Raw genomic sequence first — 24,866 nt, 5'->3', positions numbered from 1 at the left:
AATAACGAACTATCGATCCCCGGATATATTCTCTCTCTCCTAGGGATGTATGTATGGCACTTAGCTTGAAAAAGGGTTCAAAGTTAAAAAGAACAAAAAAAATATTTCCCTGCTTCTCAAACAAAACTACCTTCCGAAATCTCTCTATCTCTCTATCTCTGGTTTGTTCTTTCTTTTTTTCTTTTTTACTTTCTTTCGTACTGCTCATTTCTTCTTTGTTTATCCTCTAGACGAATCCCCAATTCGTCAGTTTTGATTCGTTCTACAATTTACGTGGAACCTTTTTTCCTCTAGTTTCAAGTGAACATTTTATCTTTTGTTTTCTTTTCTTGTAAGAACCTTTTTTTCTTCTTGATAAAATAATGAAAGAAAATTTGATTGCAAGGGAATCGTAATGAAGTCTTTCTTTTTTTGTTTTTTTTTTTTATTTGTTTTATTCGGTGATTTTTGTTATCTCGTTTTCATTCGTTATAAATAGGGATTTGAAAGGATTATCAAAGGATTCCATTGGATTCGTTAAAGTTATCAAAGCTTATGTTTGTTTAATGTATATGCGTATTGGAATTATTTATTTTATTTGCATTTGTTACGTAACATTGATCATTATTATTTTGCAATGTAGGAAGATATTTATCGTAATTGGATGGATAATTAGTATAATTCATGTTACATCGTAAAAAATGATATGCATAATTAAAAGGGATAGAATTTTAGTCGATTTTCAATAATGAATTTATATTTCCTTTGAACTCGAATAGGGGAATTTTGTAGAAAAAAAAAGATTGATCAATGAAATATTCATTCACGGTTAAATATCATCGGTTATATTTCTACTTCGGGATAGTATCAATTTCGACTGAAAAGTATCGATTTTAATAATCCCGGTAATAAAACGAACGATTTCGAGGTGGTCAAATATCACTGATTTTGAATAATTTTGATAATTAATAATTAACATTAGCATGTTATCATAAATATTTTCTATCAATCGTATAGTAAATGAACAATTTTCTGAATAAAATATAGAACGATAATTTTTTATCAATATTAAATAATAAATGATACTGTTTTCAATTGAAACTTGGAATTTATTTTAAATAAAAATCCGATAAATTAATATATGTATTTCATTTGTAAAGGAATAATGAAGTTATTATTATTATTATTTTTTTTTTTTTGATAATTGTACAAGAAAAAAAAATGAAACACAAAAAGAAAGATATAATATAATATATAAATTAATAAAATTAATTGATACACGTTAATTAATATCAGTAATAATCCTAAGCTGAAAATGCATTCAAATTCGAATAAAAAAAAAAAAGAAATGGAGGGGAATCATAGAGTAGGTTTCGTTAAAAAAAAAAAAAAAAAAAAAAGAAAAAGGAATGAAAAGAAAGAAATGACAGGAAACACATTGCCTAACGCTCGATTTCCCGACCGATGAAATCTGCTCTGGTGGCCGATAGTGAATGATTAATGGTACACCCGGTATCTGCAGGATCCCATAGAAGCACGCACAAGATGCAGGTTACGTGTTGCTACCGACACGCCTCTCGATATTTGATCCCGACGCATTCAATTACAATAATGGATCGGAAACAGCGTTCTGGGATTGTGAAGCGGAAGAAAGATGTGAAACAGAGAGAGAGAAAGAGAGAGAGAGAGAGAGAAAGAGAAAGAGAAAAGGGGTTGAAGAAAGGAGAAGGTACTTACAGTGTCTGGAACTTGAAGGTGATGCTGTAAATGCTGATTTCACTTAAAAGGTAAAATGGTTGAGATGTGTGTGAGAGAGAAAGAGAAAGCATCCCTTCACCAAAACCTAAAGGTTAAAACATTTGATCACCAACTATTAATTGCTTCTTAATTTGCAACCTGTAATCACTTTAACAGGAGAGAGCTTTACAATATAGTAGCTTGGTTATATAACAAATTGTTATACAAGATTATTTTATAAATATTGCAACGAAGTATACACTCGAGTAAATTAATATGAAGTATTTCAATTAAAAAGAAAATATATATAGGGTGATCGGTAACTAGTAGTACAAGCAAAAAAAAGGTGATTCTTACATAAAAAAAAAAAAAAAAATAGAAAAAATAGAAAAACAAGAAAACAAGAAAAAACCTACGAACTTTTCGGAAAAAACCTACGAACTTTTCGTAAATACCCTACGAATATATCAGATCAAGTATATTCATACTGTGCAAAAATTGAAAGTCGATTTTCTCAGAAATTAAGCCTCAAACGAAAAATTTTTATTCTATATTTTCGGTTTATTTTTTCATGTATAATTACTTCCTTTTCGCTTGTACCACCAGTTACCAATCACCTTGTATATATATATGAGTTAACATTATATTGTAGAAAATACTGCTGTTAAATACTATAACTTTTAATTGGACATTAATTGTAATGAAATTTTGTATGATAGAATCTCATACATAAGTTTTTTTAAATAATATTCATTGTGTGGATTTATACTTATGATCAATCTGGAATTTAGATTTTGTTTGTAAATTCTTCGAATAATTTAATTGGAATAATTAATTACATTCAAACACTTAATCACATTCCTATGTTAAATCAAAATCATCTTATTCATATAAAGAGAATGACTGTCTGAACAATTTGTCTGATGTGAGAGTGACAATAATATTCTAGAGTCGGCATTCAAGAACTCTATCTATTGTATTGTGCTGAGCTCAGGAGTTTACCCACAGGAAAGGGTGGTGGGTGGGTGTAGAAGGGTGGTAAGAGAGGAAACGTTAGCTCGCTTCGTTTATTTTCACCTTTGACACTTTCCAAATACACAAAGTTCCAACTTTGTGACGTTGTCGTAGAACTCGTGTTTATTTATGACGGTCACACATGTTTCACGGTCAATTGTAGTAGATACAAAAATATTTGAACGTCGAATCCCGAATGTTTTACGTTTTTTTCCAATTCTTTTTTCCTATCTTTTTTTTTTTTTTTAATCTATAGAATCAATAAGTATTGGGTTGGCAACTAAGAGTCATTGCAGATTTTGTTTTACATCAAATTCAATTTTTTGATAGCAAAGATCAGAAATTTGATGAACGTGGTGACATTATGACACTGGCAATAGGTCATCAACAAAAATGGACAGTACCTAATTGAAGAAACTTATATTTTTATTTTCATTCTTATTAAAAATCCGCAATCACTTAGTTATCAACCCAATCATTCTTTTGAGGAACAAACTTCTGTGCTTGGTATTAAAATATTTTGATGAAATAATTCTTCTAAAAATAAACTCGTCAAATTATGTTTGATTTAAAAAAAGAAGTTCAATGAATGTATCGTGTAGTATAATTTAATAAAAATAGAACAAAAAGGGAGTAGAATTTCCCACGTTCAATAAACGATTTTCCGATCGATCGAAGAAAATTGAATAAAAAAAAAGATAAGAGAAAAAGTAAGTAAGAAAGAAAGAAAGAGCGAAAATGTAAGAGAATCTCTAACCAAGAAAATTGACGGAGGCATCCAATTCCTAATTGATCTTTCGCACGAGCGAATCGACGTGCTTTTTCGACAGTCGAAGGTTAAAAAGAAATAAAATGGAAAAAGGAAAAAGAAAAAAGAAAAAAGAAAAAAGAAAAAAAGAAAATGATAAGAAAGAGGAAATAAAATCGTAGAAAGAATGAGTGAGAGAAAGAGGTAATGTAAGACGGAGAAAAGTGAAGAAGGTAAAGGGTACGGAAAGGGTGGGAAGGAGGGAGGGAGGGAGGGAGGGAGGGAGGTATATCTGAAGAAAATCTACGTCTCCATCTGGACGCTTCCGATTTTAATGCGGTCTCATTTCCGTCCTTTCCAATTAAGACGTAATTGAATTGCCAACGGGAAATTAATTCCCGTAGTAAATCCTCAGTACGAGTACGGTACTTCGAACTACCCAAGTTTCTTTCTTTCTTTTTTTTTTCATTCTTTCGAGGATAATATTTCCTTACTGATCGATCCAATCAATGCACATTACAAAGCATTCTTAAGACACGAATCACTAAATTTTCGATGACTCTTTCTAATTTTATTCTTCTTCTTCTTCTTCTTCTTCTACTTCTCAGGAGAGAGAGAGAGAGAGAGAGATTTTCCTCGTATTTCTACTCGAATATAGAACGAACAATAGTTGAATTCATCTGTTATAATTGGAAGCATTCCTTCGATTGATCAATAATGTTAATTCATTTATTTTTATTATTAGATGATTAATAACAAATTTTGTTTGTACATATGTGTATATTTTTTTTAAAGTTCACGTATTATTGTTCACGTCCAATATTGTTTTATATCGAGTATTTGAGTGTACTTTGAAATAATAATTATAGTAATAAAAATATATTACAAGTATCGTTTGTGTTTTGAAAGATTTTGTAACTAAGTACCTAGTATGCTATGGGATTCCATGTCGAATGTAACAATAAATAAACGCAACAGAATACACTGTGCACTGTTTGAGGAGAAAACCCCTATGGGAGTACACAAGAGTAAGAGGAATTGCAAGCTTGTTCGGTTTATTCTCAAGTATCTAACCTTTGACACTTTCGAAATTCACCAATGTGAGTGTTAGATCTTTGTAAACAATGTCGTAATTAAATAATTTATTTTCTATTTGAAAGAAACATTTAAATAATATAATAAACCGTTTATTGGTATTTTTTTGATTAAAATTTGAGATCGCATAGTTTGAAACATTTGTTAAATATTTCTACGAATAGAGGCTTTTGAAAACTCAACAACGACTTATACATCATAATTGCGTTTTGAATGTTCCCTCATTGGTGTTTGTTTAGGAAATATGTGTGAAAATGTGAATATGTATGTGAAAGATTTTGAAGTGGCTGTAGAGAGAGTGAGAGAGAGAGAGAGAGAGAGAGAGAGAGTCTGGGATGGTCCACTTGTGTTGTAATGTTCAACATTGTTGTTTCACTGTTAGTTGTTCTATAGAGAGTTGTAGGATCGTGAAGTTTAAATATTGTAAAAAGCTTGTTTAGTTCCATTCTATCAAACAATTAATTTCATTCGATTTTTTTTTATCCCTTATACATTAATCATAATAGTATTCCCATTTAAACCGATTTAAGTGGATTAGATTAAACGATTGTCTACTAAAAATTAAATTTTATTCATAAAAAATACTAAAAACATAATATTTTTAAATTTAAATATATTTTTTTTAAATATATATTTATATAAATGATATTTAAAATATAAGTTATATCACTAAGTTATTGTAATTAAATATAGAAGTATAATATAATATTTAAAATTATTTAGAATAATTTTAATAACATTTAAATTATTTTTATTATTATTTTATATTTTAGTTATATATTTTTAATTATATATTTTATTTGAATCATTATTATTATTTAAATATTTAATTAATAGAAAAAAGAGTTAATTGTAATATAAATAATAAAACAATTTTTTCTAAAATTATTTTCATTATCGTGAGATTCAATAATTATTAAAAAAAAAACACACACACACACACAAATTAAAATCGTATTAAATATATTTTTATACATGAACATATATTTTAAAAGTTTCAAACGAATATGACACTAATGCTTATATATCGTCGTGTTAGAATTCGCATAACCACGTCTATGTGTGTGTGTGTGTGTGTGGTATTCTTGTCGCCATTAGCCGGGAGATGATAGTGGCGGTCGTACATCGACAGTGGCGTACGCACGTCGTTACATTTTCACGAGAACGTAAAGGCCCTAATGGAAGTAACATTAGGACGTACCTTGACACCCTACGTTTCGCTTTCTCCTTTTTTTTCTTTCTTCTTTTTCCTCCCTTTTTTCTTTTTTTTTTTTTTTACTTTTTTACCCTCTTTCCCTCTCCCTACAGGTAGAAAGCGTTTCACCAACCCCCTCCAGGTAGTATAACGCGACGCGTTCATGCGAACGAGTGGAAACAGCACGATATCGTTTTTAAAAGCGAGTCGTGTCTCTCTTCTGTATATTTTCATGTATATAATATATATATATATAATCGTATATATATCCAGTGTCCAAAATAAAACCTTGACAAAATTTTATATTATAAATGTAAAATGTTTCTTACAAAATAATAGAAGATAAAAATTACTCAAAAAAGAATTTTTTTAATTTCATGTATAAAAAATATTCTGGTATTTTTTAAATGAAAACTTTTTTAGAATAGGAGTGATCTTAAAAGTAAATAAACGCAGTCGGTCAGGCTCGTTTACGAGGCTCCTTTACGAAGCTCGTATACGAGACTCTTTTACGAGGCCTAATTAAAAATACCCTACGGATTTTTCGGGAATACCCTACGGACTTATCGGAAAGACCCTACGGACTTATCGGAAAGACCCTACGGACTTATCGGAAAGACCCTACGGACTTATCGGAAAGACCCTACGGACTTATCGGAAAGACCCTACGGACTTATCGGAAAAAACCTCACTACTTTTCGGATTATTTGCAATTGGAGGTTTTGAATATTTATTTAAGTTTCTTACGACCGAATATTAACGCCAGTTTCGTGAAAATCTGTTATCATTGTTATTAAGTGTTTTGTAATTCAAAATAGAATTATTTAATCGTTCAATTTTAATTGGAACATCCTGTATGTATTACACATATGTATATATGGTTGAAATATTCGAACCAACAGCACGTTTTAAAGGGGATCAAACGAAACTCCTTCAGAGATCGATTGGAATAATTCGATACTTGTGTGTGTTTTTCAAAGGATTCAAAGATTGCACAATTACATTTTTATTATAAATACTTTTAATATAATATTATTTAAACAATCATTATTCTCTTATGTGTAACATAAAACATAATCGTTAATATAATTCTAAGAAAATAAATTCAATCTATAAATTAATAATAATAAAATTGCTAAATGCTACAATAATAAATAAATATTCCACATACATTTATATATTAAAAAAAAAATATTATTTTCGTATGTTCTAACAATCAAAAATAAAACATTAGCTTATTATAAATTAACAAACAATTACTAATTGTACACGTGATCAAACAAATGAAAAAATGTTCTCAAATACGTAAACGAAAAATATAAAATCAAGTAGAAGTATATTTAAAAGGAATGAACGAATTCAAATGAAACAGGATCACCTTATATAAAGAATAATCGTATATTAACGAAGAGAAATACGAGAGCCGAGAAGATATGGACATGGTAATCTCATGATTTTACGTATCATGATTTATCGATGAAAGAAGAATAGAGAATAGGTAAAATTGGGGAAAAATTCGGTCGGAGGGTGTGGAGGGGAAAAATGAGGAAGGCAGGAAGGAAGGGAAAAGTTTCGTTGAAAATGTGAGCCCTTTCTCTCGTTATGGGTACGCCAATGACCTTTTTCTATGGATCGGATGAACGAAATGAAATTCTCTCTTAAAAAAGAGACTAACCATATTCTCGACATTCGTTAAACTTCGAAAGAATCTTGTAAAATCATGGATAAAGAAAGTACATGGGTGTAAGAAAGAAATTGGAGTGGGGGGGAGGGAAAGGGATATATGTGTAAGGGATAAAAGGTGCATTATATACCATGACTGAAAAGTTTCCGAAGAAAATGTAACGAAACGCGATAAAGGGAGAAGGGTGTCGAATGATTCCTAAATTGAGATTGGTAGTGGGAGGGTAAGGGAGGAGAGGGATGTAAAATGGAATTGGTTGATAACAAATCGTAATGAGGAAAACTTTTTAATACATACGCGACTCATTTTCTTTTTTGTATCGAAGAAAATTAGTCCTCTAAGAGGGCTAACGTTTAATTACATCGATATTAGAAATAGTTTGGAAAAATTGTTAAATAAAAAAACACAAGTGGGGATTTGATTAGACGTAAATGTGAAATTAAAATTGAGAGATTTGAATTAGGATTTTAAAAGATTGTAGTACCGATATAGATACGTGAGATTGTATTTATATTAAAAGTAAATTAAACCGAGGGTGTACAAAAAAATTATTAGCATCAATTGAACAAAGTGATAATAATAAAAAATGTACTACAGATCAAATATAGTTGTTTATATTTTTAGAATGAACATTTCTTTCTAGTTTATAGGAAAAAAAATCAAAGTACTGACATATATATATATATATATATAGAGTGATACGAGTAACTCAGTATACACGAACATAATCATTACGATGTTATTCGATTGTATAATAAAGTTGGTGTAAAATTTGGAAAAACGGTGACAAGGAAAATGATAAGTAGAAAGATATTTTGGGTAGAAGAACTTGGTTGGTAGAATGCTATGAATGGTGGGAGAAGAAAAAAAGATAGGAAGAAAACGTGACTGGGAAGAAGAGGGTTGGTTGGAGAATAAGAAAGTCGTAAATGTGGCGATGGTGGTGGTGGTGGTGGTGGTGAGGGATAGGCGTCGAGACGCCATCATCGTTGATGCCGTTGAAAGACCGACGAGCTCGTAAATGTTGCGATCTCTTGAAATCGACTTAAAAGGAACCCTGAGGTGGTAGCTGAGATTTTATTCGTGAGTGGTACAGTTGTTGAAAGACGTATAAATGTGTGTAGATATGTGATAGATACACACGTGTATGTGTGTATATACGTGGAATTGCATTCTTGGTTATACTGGGTGAACCATGTTGAACAGTTTACTATTTGGTATTACGAATTTAAAAAAAATATTTTTTTATTTATGAATCAAGTGTATTTCCAATGGATACAATTGTTTAATGCAATTGTGATATATATAATTCAAGCAAGTGATTTATAAAATTTGGTAGAAAATATTGTTTAACATTTCATATTCTATGTGATTAAAAACTCATTATTTGGTTTTTTATATTATTATTATTATTATTATACTCTTGACGAGTTTTAAGTTGAAGTTTTAATTTTTCCTAAAGCTAATTAAAAATTTATAACTTTTTATTCCAATAAATGTAAAATGAAAAAGAAATATTTCAAGCAGTTATTAAATATATAATAAAAAATATATAATTTTAAATATATATAAAAATATATATATATATATATTTATATACATATATTAGAAAAACAAAATATAAAAAGAGAAAAAAAGAAAAGAAAACAAAAGGAACATTTTTCAATACCCGACGTTATTCGATTTACTTCGTATAATCAACGTAAATTCTTCTAATTTTGCTCATTTAATTTTCAATTGGTAAAAAGGGACGAGTACTCGAGAGAGAAAAAAAAATGCTGGACAAAAGAAGTAGAAGTGGACTGCAGCTGTAGAAACTGGCGGAGAGTTTCTATGAATGGGCACACTATTAAGGAACATAAAACTCACTATTTTATAGGTGTACGAGTACCATGAATTTTTCACGATGATTTTTCCTTTCTATTTGGAACAATCGCTAGGCACGCTCTTTGAATATTACACAACTAGAGATCGGAAAAAAAAGTGAGAGGAAAGTGTTCTAAAAAAAAAACCCAGCTTTAACTTTAAATTGTAAGAATGGCGATTGGATTTTAGTTAATTGATAAAAATTCGGCACAAGTTTTATAATATAATGAATAATAATATTTTAAATATAATAAATATATATTAAAATAATAATTACATTTAAATAATATAATAATAGATGTATATTAATTATAAACATATATTCAATTTATAAAATATAATAAATCACGCGAGAAACATTTTTGTTTTAAATATACGTAAAAGTATCATTTTGTGTAGTAGGTAAAAATGAAAACACAAACTAAAATAAAAATATTCATTGTTTAAAAAAAAAAAAAAAAAAACTGGTATCATATATTTTTGTTTTATTTGTTGATTTTCTTCTAGAAAATATTTGTTAAGCAAAAAAAAAGAGTTCTATTATTGATGCACAATTCGTTTTCGTATAAGGACATTAAAGTCGTCAAACGATTAGAGCCGACAAATCGGCCAACTAAACTAAAGGGGGGTAGGGCCATTAAGTGGTACATTCAAGTGCTGTATCGGCCGTCGTAAGCTCGTTAAAACGAAAAAGTAAGGATAGAAAAGGGATGGAAGGAGGGAAGAACATCCCTCGACGAAAATACAATGGTTTAAAACTATTCCTGTGGTATTTTGCGAGAATAGTCGTCGGTTTGGTATAAGAGTTAATCCCGTCGAATACTAGGATTAGATGGGAGGATATAGAATAAGACGAAACTGAAGGAGAAACATTTTATGATTCAACTAATTTAAAGGATCATTATCTTATATATAGTTTTTTAAATTATATCATCAAATTTTGATTACCTCAATTATTTTTATTATGCTCAATTAAAATACACATCATTGTGAATAATTTAGAAATAACTTTGATTTCATTTTAGGATATTTTTATGATTTATTAATTTACAGATATTTAATGATAATATATATTTATTATATAATATTAATTATTAATATTTATTATATTTACTAATTAATAATATAATGTAGAATATATAATATAATATTTAATATATATTTATTTATTTATGTATTTTTTATTACTATACTTTTTTATATAGTTAGATACACAAATGTAGATATAGAAATATTAGATTAATGACTTAACAGATGGAAAGAAATAAAAAAATAACGCGAATAAACGAAAGAAAAAAAAACAAAAAAGTAAACCCCCATTCTCTTTTCCCCTTCCCATAGAAAGAGAAATATACCTCGTGGTTTCCTAAATCAAATGAGCTAATTTACCTTAATCTTTATGCCGGTAGTAAAATAACAATTTTCAGGGAACGAAATCGGTGTTGTTTCGTCGACAAGCTAGCGTAAAACTAAAAGGGGGTGTTTGAGGAATGGGGGTATGAAAAGGGGTAAAATTAATAACGAGACGGGAAGGCGTTACCAAAATGATATGGTAAAGGGTGGGGATAGAGTGGGGTTGAATGGGCTTCAGGAGGGTTAAAATATGAAGTATGAGGGATGGTAAATCGGGTAGAAGGGTTAGTGGGGGAAATAAGAAGAGATGGGGAGGAAGATAATAGTAGTAGATAGGTTCACACTGTTAAAATCCCTAACGATGAAGTGTACTAGGGCTAGGATACACAATAATATAACTATGGTGTCTGCCATGTGAAGGAACGGAATGGTAGGACACGGCATCACGACGCTTTACTCGAAAATCCCTTTCGTGATATACCGTAGAGGAGATTACGCGTTTCTGCCGCCATTGCTACCTACAGGAACGTAACGTTAACCTTAACGTAACTGGAAACACTACTTTTCCCTATTTCGGTTTTTGCATGCGTGATTACACACATACTTTCTATCAACATATATCTAATGTGAAAATAATTCAACCCTCCAAATTGTTTAGTCCCTGAAATCCTTTTTTGAGAAACACTTTTTTATTTCTTTTTTTTGGAGGAGGATTTTGGGGGGATTTTTTCGTTTGTTCTTCTTTTTTGGTTTGAGTTTGTTTCACTTTCTTTTCACAAAGACACTTCTTCCTCTTCTTCTTCTTTTTCTTCTTTTTCTTCTATTTCGTTTCTTTTTGAAGCGAAAACTTCTTTAGAATGACAGCGATAACTACGAAGCATAGCATAAAGATGAGACCGAGAATAGGAAAAACTGTATAGCTATATTCCGTCTCATTCCCTCGCTGTCTAAATCCTATGTTTCTCTCTTTTTCTCTCATTATTTAGTATGGCAGCCGTTTCATAGCTTTGTTACATAGCTTTGTTTCCGTTTATTTACTTTTCAGATCACTCTCATTCTAAAGAAGTTTTCACTTCAATAATATTATAACAAATAAACCCAACAATTATCCTACTCCTGATATTCTGCAGTCGTCTCTTTTTTTTAAAACTTAGTTTTTTGTAGGTTTCACTTCTAACACGTGTGATCTGCCCACATGATATATTTTTCTTTCTTCTTTCTATTTCTTAAAGAAACGAAACGTATCGTTACCCTCTCTCGTCACGATCCTACAGCAAGGATTTTCCTTACGTGTCGTATGCGTCTCGTGTATTCGATAGTATTGGTATTTACACACACGGATACACGTATATTTTCTTACAAGGTAAAACCTTTTCCAGTTCTGTGTCGAGAAACTTTGCGAGGTAAAAGAAACGACGAAAAAGGAATAAAGTAAGAGAAGAAAATCTTTGTGACGCTAGTGGTGGTTGGTGGTGGTGGTTCGTAGGGCTCAGGGTATGAAAAAATGCACACGGTTTTCTCTCCTACTTTCCATTTCAATTCTTTTTCTTTCTTTTTATCAACAGGAATTAATTGCTCCCTTTATCCTTTTTTCCTTCCCTCTTCTTTAATCCTGTTTTTTTTTTGTTTTTAATATATCAATGTATATCAGGACAAAGTTATGTTCATATTTTCCAAGTAAATTAAATGTATAAAAGATTGAATAAATATTTGATGATATTAACGTGATTTAACAATACTTTTACGTAGGTTTTTTTTTACGTAACCTTTTATGTAGGTTTAAAAAGGTTAAACCAGAAGCATGTCACAGAGATGACATAAAACAATTTAAAATCATTTAGAAAAAGGTGTGTTTGTTTGACTTCAGCATTTGAAATACGAAGAAACTTTTCCTTGACCTGTATAACATATATATATATATATCTATTGTATATCCTTTCTTTTCTATTTTTTTTCTCTTTTATTTCTCTTTCTGTCTTTTACCTTTTATCCTATGCAAACAACGACCACACGAATAAGCTTTTGACCCATTTTACTTCATTTGTTTTAATACCCCTATTCGTAGCCTCTGCATTTTGGGAAAAGCACGGTTGTTGTCGTCCTGTTTATAAGTCGACTTTTGGATAATATCCTATCTTGGTAGAGTGTAAAAGTGACCTGGGACATTACACGTTAGCGCGTGAATTGAAAAATATATGGGAGAAATATCGTGGCCCTTTTACTAATTCCGTACAAACATTTCTACTTTTGCGTGCAGTAGTATATAATAATGCAAAAATGGTGTTTTTTCTACAGAGATATAGAACAATGTGTTTTTTATTCCTTTTTTTTTTTTTTAATTTTCACGTTAAAGTTTATAATCGAGAAGAGACGGAATTAGTTTGTTTCATATATTTTTCATAAAATATTACGAAAGATCAAACGGTAATATGAATATTTTTTTTAAGGGTTTAGGAGATCATTAATAAAAGTATGCTTTTTAGGAATAAAAAATGAAATAAAATATATATAATTAATTTTATATAATAATATTAATATTACAAATAGTAATATTAATAATATTAAAATATTACATATAGTAATATTAATAAAATTATTATTACTATAATTTAGTAATAATTATAATACTAAATAGAGTTATTCTAGGGCATGCAGTTAATGTATAATAAATTTTGTTATTACTAAATATATAGTAATATTAATATTATATATAGTAAAAAAATATATATTATATAAATATAAATATATATATTAAAATATATATATATATATATATATATATATATATATATATATATATATATATATAAATATATATATATATATATATATATATAATATGTTTAAATATTTAAAAATACGTATATATAGATATACAATATAAAATAGTTAAATAATTCAAATGACGTGATATTTTATTAATCTTGTAATAGCAAGCTCCCCAATGTTGATTTTATTTCCAAGTAGATAAAATTAAATTCAAATAAAGAAAAGGAAGGTGTCGAATATTTCTGGAAAAAGAGAAAATCTATGAGGGTTTGGTGGGAAGGAAGGGAAATAGGATTCCTCAGTTATTAACTACCCGTCGTCGTCTTTGTCTTGTCTTATCTTTTTACAGTTATTTACCTTTTCGTCGATTTATAAAGGAGACACAGGGTGGTGCTAGTGGTGGTAAGGGTAGTTCTACTTCGAGCAGTCATTCGCGAGATTCCCCATAACTGTTAGGAGAGAAAAGAAAAAGAGAAAAAGTAAATAGAATAAAAGCGGTAAAGCTCCTTTTCATTTATTCTATAAAGGCAGCTTATAAAAGCACGATGTTCGTTCGCATGATCACCTATACACACATACATACATACATACATACATACATACATATATACACTTGAACAAAAAGTGAAAAAACATTGTTGGGTAGTGTGTGGGTGTGTATTATAACCGGTGGGAACTAATTAAACGCAAGAACCTTTACTTTCGCTCGATTACGTTAACCTTGATTTAACGAGCGAGAAAAAAGAAAAGAAAAGAAAAGAAAAAATGAAGTAACAAAAAATAATAATTCCCAAAGAGAAGAAAGGAAGAAGAACAAAAAAATATACACCCAGTTGAAATCTTTTTGTTATTACGTGGAATTAATTAAAACGCATTTATTCGAAACTGCGCCGTTAATTTTGCAGTTAGTAATTTAATAAGTTCGGTTAAGTCGGAGAATGGTCGGTTGTGGGAGGAGGAGGAGTAGAAGGAGGAGGGGGTTATGAGGGTTAGAAGGGGGTGGAAGAAAGGGATGGTGTAAAAGTGAAGTAGAATGAACTTCGGACTCGTAATTCAATAATATTTTTACTTCAAAGCTCGGATAATCACTCTCGTAAATATTGTTTCGCGTTGAACCCTCCTTCCCCCATTACTAGGAAGGGAAGAAGGGACGAAGGAGGGAAGGAAGGAAGGAAGGAAGGAAGGAGGGGTGTACTGCTTTTCTCTTGGACGTTTTCGAAACTGCAGACGAGCATTAACTTTTCCCTCCAGCTGCTAGAATAATCTCAACTACTCTCTACCCTTCGTAACAAACCGTAAAAGCCATCGTTTTCTCTTTCTCTCTTTCTCTCTCTCTCTCTCTCTTTTTCTGTCTCTTTCATTTTGTCTTTCTCGTTCTCTCTCTCTCTCTCTCTCTCGAATATACGCTTTAGGAAATTTATCGGTATTATTTTAAGCGAATAATTACTCTCCCGAGCATAAAGGAATACTCGAAAGTCTTGTTCGTAGCTTTTTAATCGTTTTCCCTTTTTCGCGATCATGTGCTAGCACGTACCAATCCTTCTTTCTATTTTTTTTTTGTTCTCTTTTTTATTCTTTCATTTTTTCGAACTATTCTATAACGTGGGTTATATAGCGAACGAAGCATTTCAAATAGGTCATCTGAATAATTCAATTATTATTGGTTATAGATATAAAAAAAAAAATTCGTGTCCAAAACTAAACTCACTCGGGTTTTGTCTCGTTCCGTGTTATTGATTTGTTCTGTCTTTTTTGTTGTTTTTTTTTTTTATTGCTTTTTTTTTTTTATTATAGAAACAGACACGTAAAAGATACATCTCTATATCAAAACTTCGATTTTTATATTTGTACATGTATATATATATTTTTTTTTAAATAGAATGATTTATTTTTCCACGTATTATTTAATAGGATGTTTTTTGAGAGACGCATACGGTGAGCTTAACTCTGAGCTTTTTATTATTACCCAATACATATATACAAAATAAAAATGTTACGTTTGACATGGTAAATATGCGTACGTAACGATGGGGGAGGGGGGGGGATTATTCCAACCACCCTCGAAACCGAGCGAGTTTCATTCGGCACATTTTTTTCCTATCACCAATAACAATCGAGTTTTTTTTCGGGTGGTTTGTTTTAAATGCCTCACCTGTTATAACTCGAGGAAAAATTGGTCAATGGGGTGGGTGGGAACGGGGAAATGGACTTGATGTATGCAAGGCAATAAATTCAAGCTACTTTCACATATTGAATTTGTAAGACCCCGTTCTTCTTGTAAGAGGGGTGAAGAAGGTGTGGGGATCTTAGGGTTGCTTGCGTCAGGGGTTGTAGAACGACGAAGAAGAAGAAGAAGAAGAATAAGAAGAGACGAGTCTAGGAAAGTCCATAGCATTCACAGGAACGTTGGAATTTCGTCCCCTCTAATCTTGTATATATACGGGGTGTGCAATAAAGTGTCAGTCACGCAAAAGACAGGGCCCCGTTCAACACCAAAACGTTTGCTTAGTAACGGCATGTCAGCCGTTCGAAAACTGACTTTCCACGTCGAATTAAAAATGAAAATGGAAAAGGAAAAGAAAAGAAAGAAAGAAGAAGGTTAGAGGGAAGTAGGAAAAAAAAAAGAAATCGATAACAAGTTTTAAAGGATATAAGATTCGACTTTCTACCACTAATCGTGAAAATTCCTTCAGGGGAATAAAAAGGACACAAGATTATTGAAAATTTGTTACATTCTTTCTCGTTTTTTTTTTATATGACATTGCAAGTATCTAATTGACACCTTTGAATGGTCTATGGTTATGGCATATTATATTCCAACCTTTTTTATTACCTTAATTCGAAATTACAATAAGAAACAAAAATAAAGAAATTAATTGTTTCGCGCCTGCGAGCTGAGTTTTAATTATTATATTAATAATAATTATTAAATAATCAAATTTTTATTAATTTTACATTCTCATTATATTTCTGAATATTAAATAATCCAATTTTTATTAAGTTTACATTAAATATCAGCAAAAGCAACGACGTGAATTGACCTGATCGATCGATAATCGTCATCATCATAATCATCATCATCGTCATCATCATCGTCATCATCATCATTATCACCGTCGTCGTCGTTGTCGTCGTCGTCGTCGTCGTCGTCGCCATCATTCTTCGTTACCGTAACATGTTATAATAATTAACACAGGTGATAATTAATCCGTCAGCAAGTTCTTAATCTCGATACGTCATATTTCCAATGTCACGCTTGAACCTATGACAGCATGTATGTACCCACCTCATCACTAACACGTTTCTACAACGTTAATTCGATATTATCTAATTACACGATCGATTCTATCAAATACGAAATTGATTTCAAAAGGAAATACGTATTTATCACGTTACAGATAAAATTCCATTATTTATGTTTTATTTAAACGTGATCTGTGTTAAAACAAAATAAAAATACGTTTATTAATTGGACTTTTTTTTTTTCTTTTTTTTTTTTTTACGATAAACTTTGATCATCAATTAATGTTTCCATGCAAGGTTTTTTTGTTTTGCAAGGTTGCATCAGGATTCCTTTTTTTCTTCTTCTTTTTTGTGGTGTTCTTTTAGATAGATCAATTTTTGTTGACACTCTATATATATATATATAACATATGTATCAACAATTATTTTATATCCATTTTCATTTTAAACGAATTATTGCATCGACGATTAACCATCGTGGTTAAAATCGAATTACGTTTTCCGATATTTAGAGAATCGAATTTTACGGAAAAAGTCGAACGACGGTGCGTTAGTTCCCACCTGATCTGGGTTGGCCTGGATTGGGTATTATTTATCAGAGTCACGCGAATTCGATTCTCCTGTCATTTAATTAGCGAAGTGGTATTTAAACGTACTAGAGCGAGTCGCGAACTGTTGGGAGCCAGCTCATTCATGCGGAGATTTTATTGGAGAACATTATATTGTTATAGGCAACCGCAAATCAACTATATGAAACTTCAAACGAACTACGGTGTTGTTACATGCATACGATACCCGTTTACACGAGTACCCGCGTACTTCAACGAGACGGGTTGGGTTGGCACGTTATTGTGAAATGTGTGAACTCTCATATACGTCATTGTTCAACGACGTTTTTTATATATAAAAAAAAAAAAAAAACTGTTCTTTTGTTGTTTATTATTTCGTTATTTATTTTTTACCATTTTTTTTTTTTTTTAATCCCTCTATTAATCAATTTATAACCAATGATAAAGTTACCTCGTAACCTATGTATATATATATATATAACCGTTCGATAGTAAAAGTGATAAACTCTGCTTGAAAATTTAAAGTTATTTAAACTTTATCAAAATTCGTTCGTGCCATTGTCATTTTTTTCTTCTTCTAATTTTCGTTTCCAAAACTCATATATATATATATATGTAGGTAATAAATTTATAAAACATTGCTTCTCAACATTAATAATAATAACTTAAAAATACACTATTTTAAGATCGTTCAAATTTTCAAACTAATATATACGATTATCTCGAGCCGCGTATCTGTTATACTTGACCTAGAATACAAATATTTAGACATATCAACGAGATCATTATCCGAGTCGATGTTGGATAACCGATTAACATAATGCTTCATTATTAATAATAGACATAGCTAATTATGCGCACATACCACCACCACCACCACCACCACCACCATTACCACATATACACTTACGCAGGTACCCCTACACACAAACACATATACAGAGACTTCAACACAAACATATCAAGTAACAAGTATATATGTAGATAGTGATGAGAGATTGACGAAGGTCGGTGGACAAACAGGAAGGAAGGAAGGAAGGAAGGGTAAGGGTAAGGGTAGAGTATACGTTCTCGTTAGATTCCAGGAGATCCGATATTACCCGATCAGGAAGTAGACCGATTCGTTCAAACACGCGGAACATCAGCTTCGAGGAGATGAAACGGGATTGGTTATAGTTGGTTCTTCTCGGTAGTTGGGGGGAATACATAAGGGGGAGGTGGTATTATTTAAGCAGCCCGCGGGACAGTTTCGAAGGAGATAGTATTGGAAGTGTAGCTGATGATGATGATGATGATGACGATGGTGGTGTAGGTAGGAGATGTGTTGAGGGGTTTAGGGGTGGAAGGAACGGCAATCAGGTGCGCTAATGCCAATCAATTATGTGTTCGCAACCCAACCCACGAGCCTGGTCGACACCTCCGTCTGTTCCATCCTCGTCCCTCTCCTCTCACAGTGGATCTTCCTTCCCCTCGCTTGGTTCATCCTGTTCCTCTTCCTCCTATGCTGAGCTATGGTCCTTTATCAATACGGTCATATCGGAACGGGCCGATATATTAGTTATCGATTTCCGAGGTTACACGGCAGGGTCGATGTACCGACGTCGTCGTTGGCCTTACCTACGATCCTCTCTCTCTCTCTCTCTCTCTATCTATCTCTATCTCTATCTAATACACATACTATTGCCAGGACCACCAATGGAGCATTCTGACTCGCTATACCACCTCCGGTGTGTCTCTCCTGTGGCTTGCAAGTGACAGCTTCGCAAACCGATTCGGCAAGACGAATCTCGCTTTCAAGAAGGGTAACTCTAAATCCTCCTCCTCAGATACTCTACGCCCTAGGCTCTCTGTCCTACGATCGAATCTTATTGGTAGTAGGGCGCAAAGGTACAGAGGGGGTGGAGGTGCGGGCTTCAGGGTTACGGCTAAGGAAGCTTCCAAGGGGTGTCTTGGGATCGAGCTTTCCGATTCTCAGGATTTACGGATTTAGCAAAGTTCGCTTCGGATGATAGTGATTGTTAAAACTAGATCGATTCGTGGGACCCCCATACCTCCATTGTATATCCTTATATCCTTCGATTGGGATAAGGAAAAGTCTAAGTTTGTCTACTATTGTCTGTTCCATTTCATGGATTTATACTTATTGATAAATGTCATATTGTTAAACTTTGTTAGACTGTTTGTCAAAGTTTTTTTCTTTTTCTTTATATTACTATAAACTATGTTTGATTTTATATATTTGCTTAACAATTGTTCAATGTTCATATATATTTGTATCAGATAATTTATTAACATTAGAATATGTGAATTCATAAGTAGACATTTCATTAAGATTTGATACTGTAGTTTAATCAACTTTAACGGTATATATATTCTTTTTAAGCTTTTTTATTTTACTAAACAAATAGTTTCTAATAAGTATAATAAAAATATTGAATTAAATTAAAAATGATAATTATTGCTCTATCGTAATATAATAATTTATTTATATTAATTAAAATGTTGAATATGAAATGTAATTAATTTAAAATAAGAATTAAGATTTAAGTGAAAATTGTAGGAAGAAAATAAGAAGAGGAAAAAAAAAGAAAATGAAAATTCCTTTCTAATGCTAAAATTAATATCTTAATGTGTACACAATCGGTAGGTTAAACTAAAAGCAGCAAGGATGTTCTCGAATAGATTTCTGAGTATTAACGGTGAAAATCTTCTGGGACTGCTCGAGGCGATTAAAGTCGAAAGGAAGTGAACGATTGAAAGAGTCTGATCCTTCCGGACAATTACCTAGGTAGAACCTTCAAGGCGTCGAATTTATCGTTTTCAACAGTGAACCTAATGATCGTTTAAATATATATATATATTTCGAAATCTGAACGCATTTTAAACTTCGATTTTGCTGAGTAATCTTCATTTAATTATACGAAATTGTTATCGTACTGTTGCAACTTTTTTTTTGGTTTCATTTACTATTTTTATTTTTATTTGTTCTTTTTGTAAGTATTCAACACTAGAGAAAGATTTTAATTCTCGAGAATTAATTGAGCGAAATAAATCTAATTACGATCATTTCTTCTTTTATCTTTTTTACTTTAAAAATTAAGAAATAAATGATGAATACAGTGTTAATTAAAAAAAGAAAAAAAAAAGAAAAAAAGAAAAGAGGAAAAGAAAAATTAAAGTTTATTACAGTTTGTTTTAAATTAACAACACAATGTGGTGAATTAATAATAATAAACAAAAATAAACGATAATTTGAGAGTAATTAAGTTTCAAATAAAATTAAATAGTGCAGCGGTTTTAGTAATAAAGATTTAGTCGTGTTAATCAATAAGAATTATTTAAGAAGCATACGTAATATTTAGGAGTTCAGTAGTATAAGTAAATGATATCATTAGACCAAAGGAAGTACGAGATACATATTTTACACGATACTTTATCGTATACTGAATAACTCGTGTTTCGTTTTATTAATCAAGGATTTGAGTTTTGCAGTAAGAAAAGGAATTGTAAAATAATAATTAATCAAATATTAAGTCAAATTGTATTAAAAATATGGAAAATTTATTGATAATTAAGTTAACTCGTAATATGAACACTAAAGAGATCTGTTAATAATGTCGCTTTAAGCAAGTAGTATAAATAAATATTAAATGAAATCTTTTAGTATTTAAATTATGAAACTATGATTTGCAGACTCTTAAAAGTTCTTAAATTAATAATCAAAGATTTGCAAGTAATTGTTTGTAAAGTTTGATACTAAAAATGAAAGTAATAAAAGACTTATAAAATAATATTACGTTAATAAAAATAATCATTTTTTATCGAGTAAACTAATTTATAGAAAATTTGTAAGTCAAATTAAAGATAATAATAAATTATATTTACAATGGAAAATATATAAAAACTAAATATATTACATAGATTAAAAAATATACTTTCAATTTATCTTACATTAAACAAAAGTGAATAGTTCGGTTAGAAGTCAGAGTCTGACTTAATACATATCGTGTGAAAAGTTTCAAACAATTGTTTTAATAATACACATTAACAACAAAAACTTGAACTGTTTGTAATATAATAGAATATAGAAACTAGAGACAATAATAGATTTAAACGTTAGGATAGTAACAGAAAATAATATATTAGTTAGGGGATAGTTTGTACAGGTATTGTAGAGTGAAACATTTCATTTTCCATTAAGGGTATATCTTACATTATCGAGTTGTAAGTTTCTAGCAGGTTGTAAGGGAAAGAGGATCTTCATGTTCGTGCGAATTTAACGCGTCGAATTGATGCGGGTAAGGCAGACAAGAAAGTAGATAGACAGACAGACAGACAGACAGACAGACAGACAGATAGAAAGACGGGCACACATAGTATTGCATCAACGCTTTGTCAAAGGAAATTCACGAAAGAGCAGTCTCAGCCTATCCGATTTCGGTACAGGAGAAAGTGCTCAAGTGGCAGACGCTTGCTCAGACTCGAACAGCATTTCCCTCGGGGAAAGATCGTTGTGTGAAAAATAAGAAGAGAAATGCAAAGAGGTAGAGAGAGAGAGAGAGAGAGAGAGAGGATGTAAGATTCGTCAGAAAGAAAGAAAAAGGGAGTAGTGACAATAGCGTCAAATTTTCTTACCTGCAGACAGTGCCTTCTCGCGAGCCAACCAATGTGCTGAAGCTGCGGCGGATCCGGAACTGCTGAGGCTAGTCTCAGTGCCTTTAGAGTAAGTGCTGCTAACGCTGAGTGTAAAGCGTTGAACCAGACGTTTGCTTCCGTGTTATCAGCGGCTCTCAACCAACATTCGTGAACACCGTCGGGTGAATGTAACTCGAGAATTCTACCATCTGAAAAATAAATCAAAAGTAAACATATTATAGTCGTTAAATTATCAATAATTTAACATCGATTTTTTTTCTTTTTTACAATGTTTAAATGATAATAAGTAAATTATATTTTTATATAATAATTTATTGGACTAATGTTAAACTTGTATTTTATACTTTTATTATAACTCTTTACAATTGATATTATTATTACAGGTTTATACTGAAAATTCTTGTTCATGTAAATAATAATTATACTTAATGATCTTTTATTATTTTTTCGTTTTTCAATTATTCAACTAATTTAATACAGTAAATCTTAAAAATGCACAAACGCAGGTGGATGGTATAGCATTAAGGTTCGGTGGATTGTAAAAAAATAAAAAAGAAGTAAGTAAAAGTAATCCTTGCTATTTCGATGGTTCGATTCTAATGGAAACAAGAAAAGTATATGGAAGAAGGAGGGTGGTGGTAGGGATCTAATAATCTTATTACACGAACAATAGTACCCAAGACTCTTTCGTAAATGTATTTTCTCGGTAATCACGTGAGTAGAAATAGTGCAAGAGAAAGAGAAGGAGAGAGAGAGAGAGAGTGAAGTTAAAGTTCTCCAATCAGAAGAGACGTTAAAAAAGAAAGAAAGAGAGAAAGAGAGAAATAAAGAAGGGTGGGGGTGTGTGTTAGGACGGGAAAAAGTAACGCGATTCCCGAATTGGACTCCATGGCGCGAACCTTAGTGCCTCGTAAACCTTTTCGTAGCTTAACGCGAAAACTTTGATACGCCTGACATAAATTGCACTTGGGGATCGGTCACGAAGCGTAAGACTACCAACCAAACTTACCACCTCTCGCCCCAGCCCCTCCCAATCTCCTCTGATGAGGGGACGTGAGGTATATACCCCATCCCTTTAACCCTCTATATTCCAGTTGCAATCTTGTTGCATTCCTCGTGCTTGTATAAAATCCTAAGAGTACCTACCTACCATCTACCACTTTTGCGATTTGTGCTATTTTAAAATTGGGTAAAAGAAAAAATGGAAGGAAAGAAAAAGATACGAGTATTATTTTTCATGTCTTTTTGCCATGTTTTACAATTAATTTTCAAATTACATTTTAATATTATATTTATATATTATTATTTATATTAATAAATTTCAAATTATATATTATTTATAAATTATCTATATACTATAAGTAGGCGTAGGTGTCATGAAAAATGAATGGATATTAACAATTTCTTTATATTATTTTTTCGTTCATTCACCATAACCATTGACAGTATTAATAAAATACGACGACAAATTGTTGATCTTTCTTTTTCTATCAATCATTTCAAAAAAATTTCTGCAATTTAAAAAGAAAATCAAACCAATTAGGTATTTATCAGATCTGTTTAATATTACGAGAGAATTATGCGATCCTAAAATCGTTGTTGGATAATAAAAAATAAAAAAAAAATAAAAAAGCAGGAAATAAAACGAAGAAACTTTATTCCCAAGCCAATATAAATAGTAGTTGCAATGCAGGTTGAATCAACGACGAATTGGTTGCACCCATTCGTTTAATTTATTTGCTTACGTATGTAACATGTAACATGTATCTACACATATGTAGTTGTTCTCCATTTAAATTTTGAAACACGATTCTATATTTTCCCTAACTTTGTTTACATCCAATTAAAAAGCGTAATGGATAGAAAAATATTGCAACCAGAAACGTACTCACTCTCTCTTTCTCCTGTTGCAATCATTCTTGTTTTTTTCCATCCCTTATTCTTCTTCTTCTTCTTCTCATACTCTCACACATACATATTTTCTTTCACTCTCATGTTACATATAATAGTAATAGTAATAATAGTAATAATAATAATAATGATAAGGGTAGACGATCTTTCAGCTCTCTCTCAATCGATAAAAATGCAAACAAGCGATTATGGGCTCGAGTTTAAAACCTTCGAAAGGGTTCGTATTCGTTCAGTTAATAGTCGAGCTTTTTAATGGACGTATCGGAGATTTCACCCCATCTGTGAAAATTGCAAGCTCTCCCTTTCCACTTTCTTTTTTTTTTTTCGTCTTTATCTTTCTCTTTCTCTTGTATCGGAAATATTCCTTTTTCTTTCATTTTTTACTATATGTATATGTGTGTGTGTGTGTGAGTGTGAATATACGCACGTATGCAGGAACATACACGCGTCTTCTATATCTGTATATGTGTATGTGTGTATAATATATGTGAACGCGTAAAGGGTTTTTATATTTTCTTTTTATTCTATTCTTTTATTTCTTTTTCTTGGAAAACGTTCGATAGGCAAAACTTAATCGCCTCGCAATTCAGTCGGAAAACGGAAAAGGTTTCTCGCGAAAGGGTCGAAGAGAAACTCTCTCTCTCTCTCTCTCCCTTTTTCTCTTGTTCCCTTCTCGTAGGGAAATAGGTACGAGCCGGAGGTAAACGCGCCGCCGGGATGGATCCATAAAGAGTATGAAAGAAAATATTGAATTTCCGATCAAAAGGAAATTACGCTCGAGTTAAAAGCTCGACCTCTTCCTCCCTTCTTCCTCCTCACCCCTCTCTCACCCTCCCTCCCTACGCTCTCTCTCTCTCTCTCTCTCTCTTCTTATTTATCTCTCTTTCCTTTTTTCTTCCTCCTTCCTATTTCTTTCTATTTTTCTCTCTCTCTCTTTCTCTTTTTCATTCCATCACTTTTTCTTTCTTTCTCTCTCTCTCTCTCTCTCTCTCTGGTTTTTTACTTTCGTTTTTTTTATATTTCCTTCTCTTTTCGTTCTAACAATTC

The 24,866-nt window shown here is 31.3% G+C and overlaps 1 protein-coding gene across 3 annotated transcripts in view; it reads right to left on the bottom strand.

Moving 5' to 3' along the window:
• Syn1 (Syntrophin-like 1) overlaps positions 1 to 24,866 on the bottom strand; it is a 372,537-nt gene that overhangs the window by 34,278 nt on the left and 313,393 nt on the right. For all 3 annotated transcript variants that reach the window (XM_089179568.1, XM_015325465.2, XM_089179569.1), the window contains exon 5: positions 21,888 to 22,096. In XM_089179568.1, coding sequence (XP_089035694.1) covers positions 21,888 to 22,096 — 209 coding nt within the window. The remainder of the gene's footprint in view (positions 1 to 21,887; positions 22,097 to 24,866) is intronic.

The sequence above is a fragment of the Polistes dominula genome, unplaced genomic scaffold, assembly GCF_049000335.1.
Source record: "Polistes dominula isolate Pdom_NZ unplaced genomic scaffold, Pdom_raw_medaka contig_27, whole genome shotgun sequence".
In the NCBI taxonomy this organism is placed as follows: Eukaryota; Metazoa; Arthropoda; class Insecta; order Hymenoptera; family Vespidae; genus Polistes; species Polistes dominula.
The sequence above is the reverse complement of the archived record's forward strand: the minus strand, read 5'-3'. Positions and strand labels throughout refer to the sequence as shown.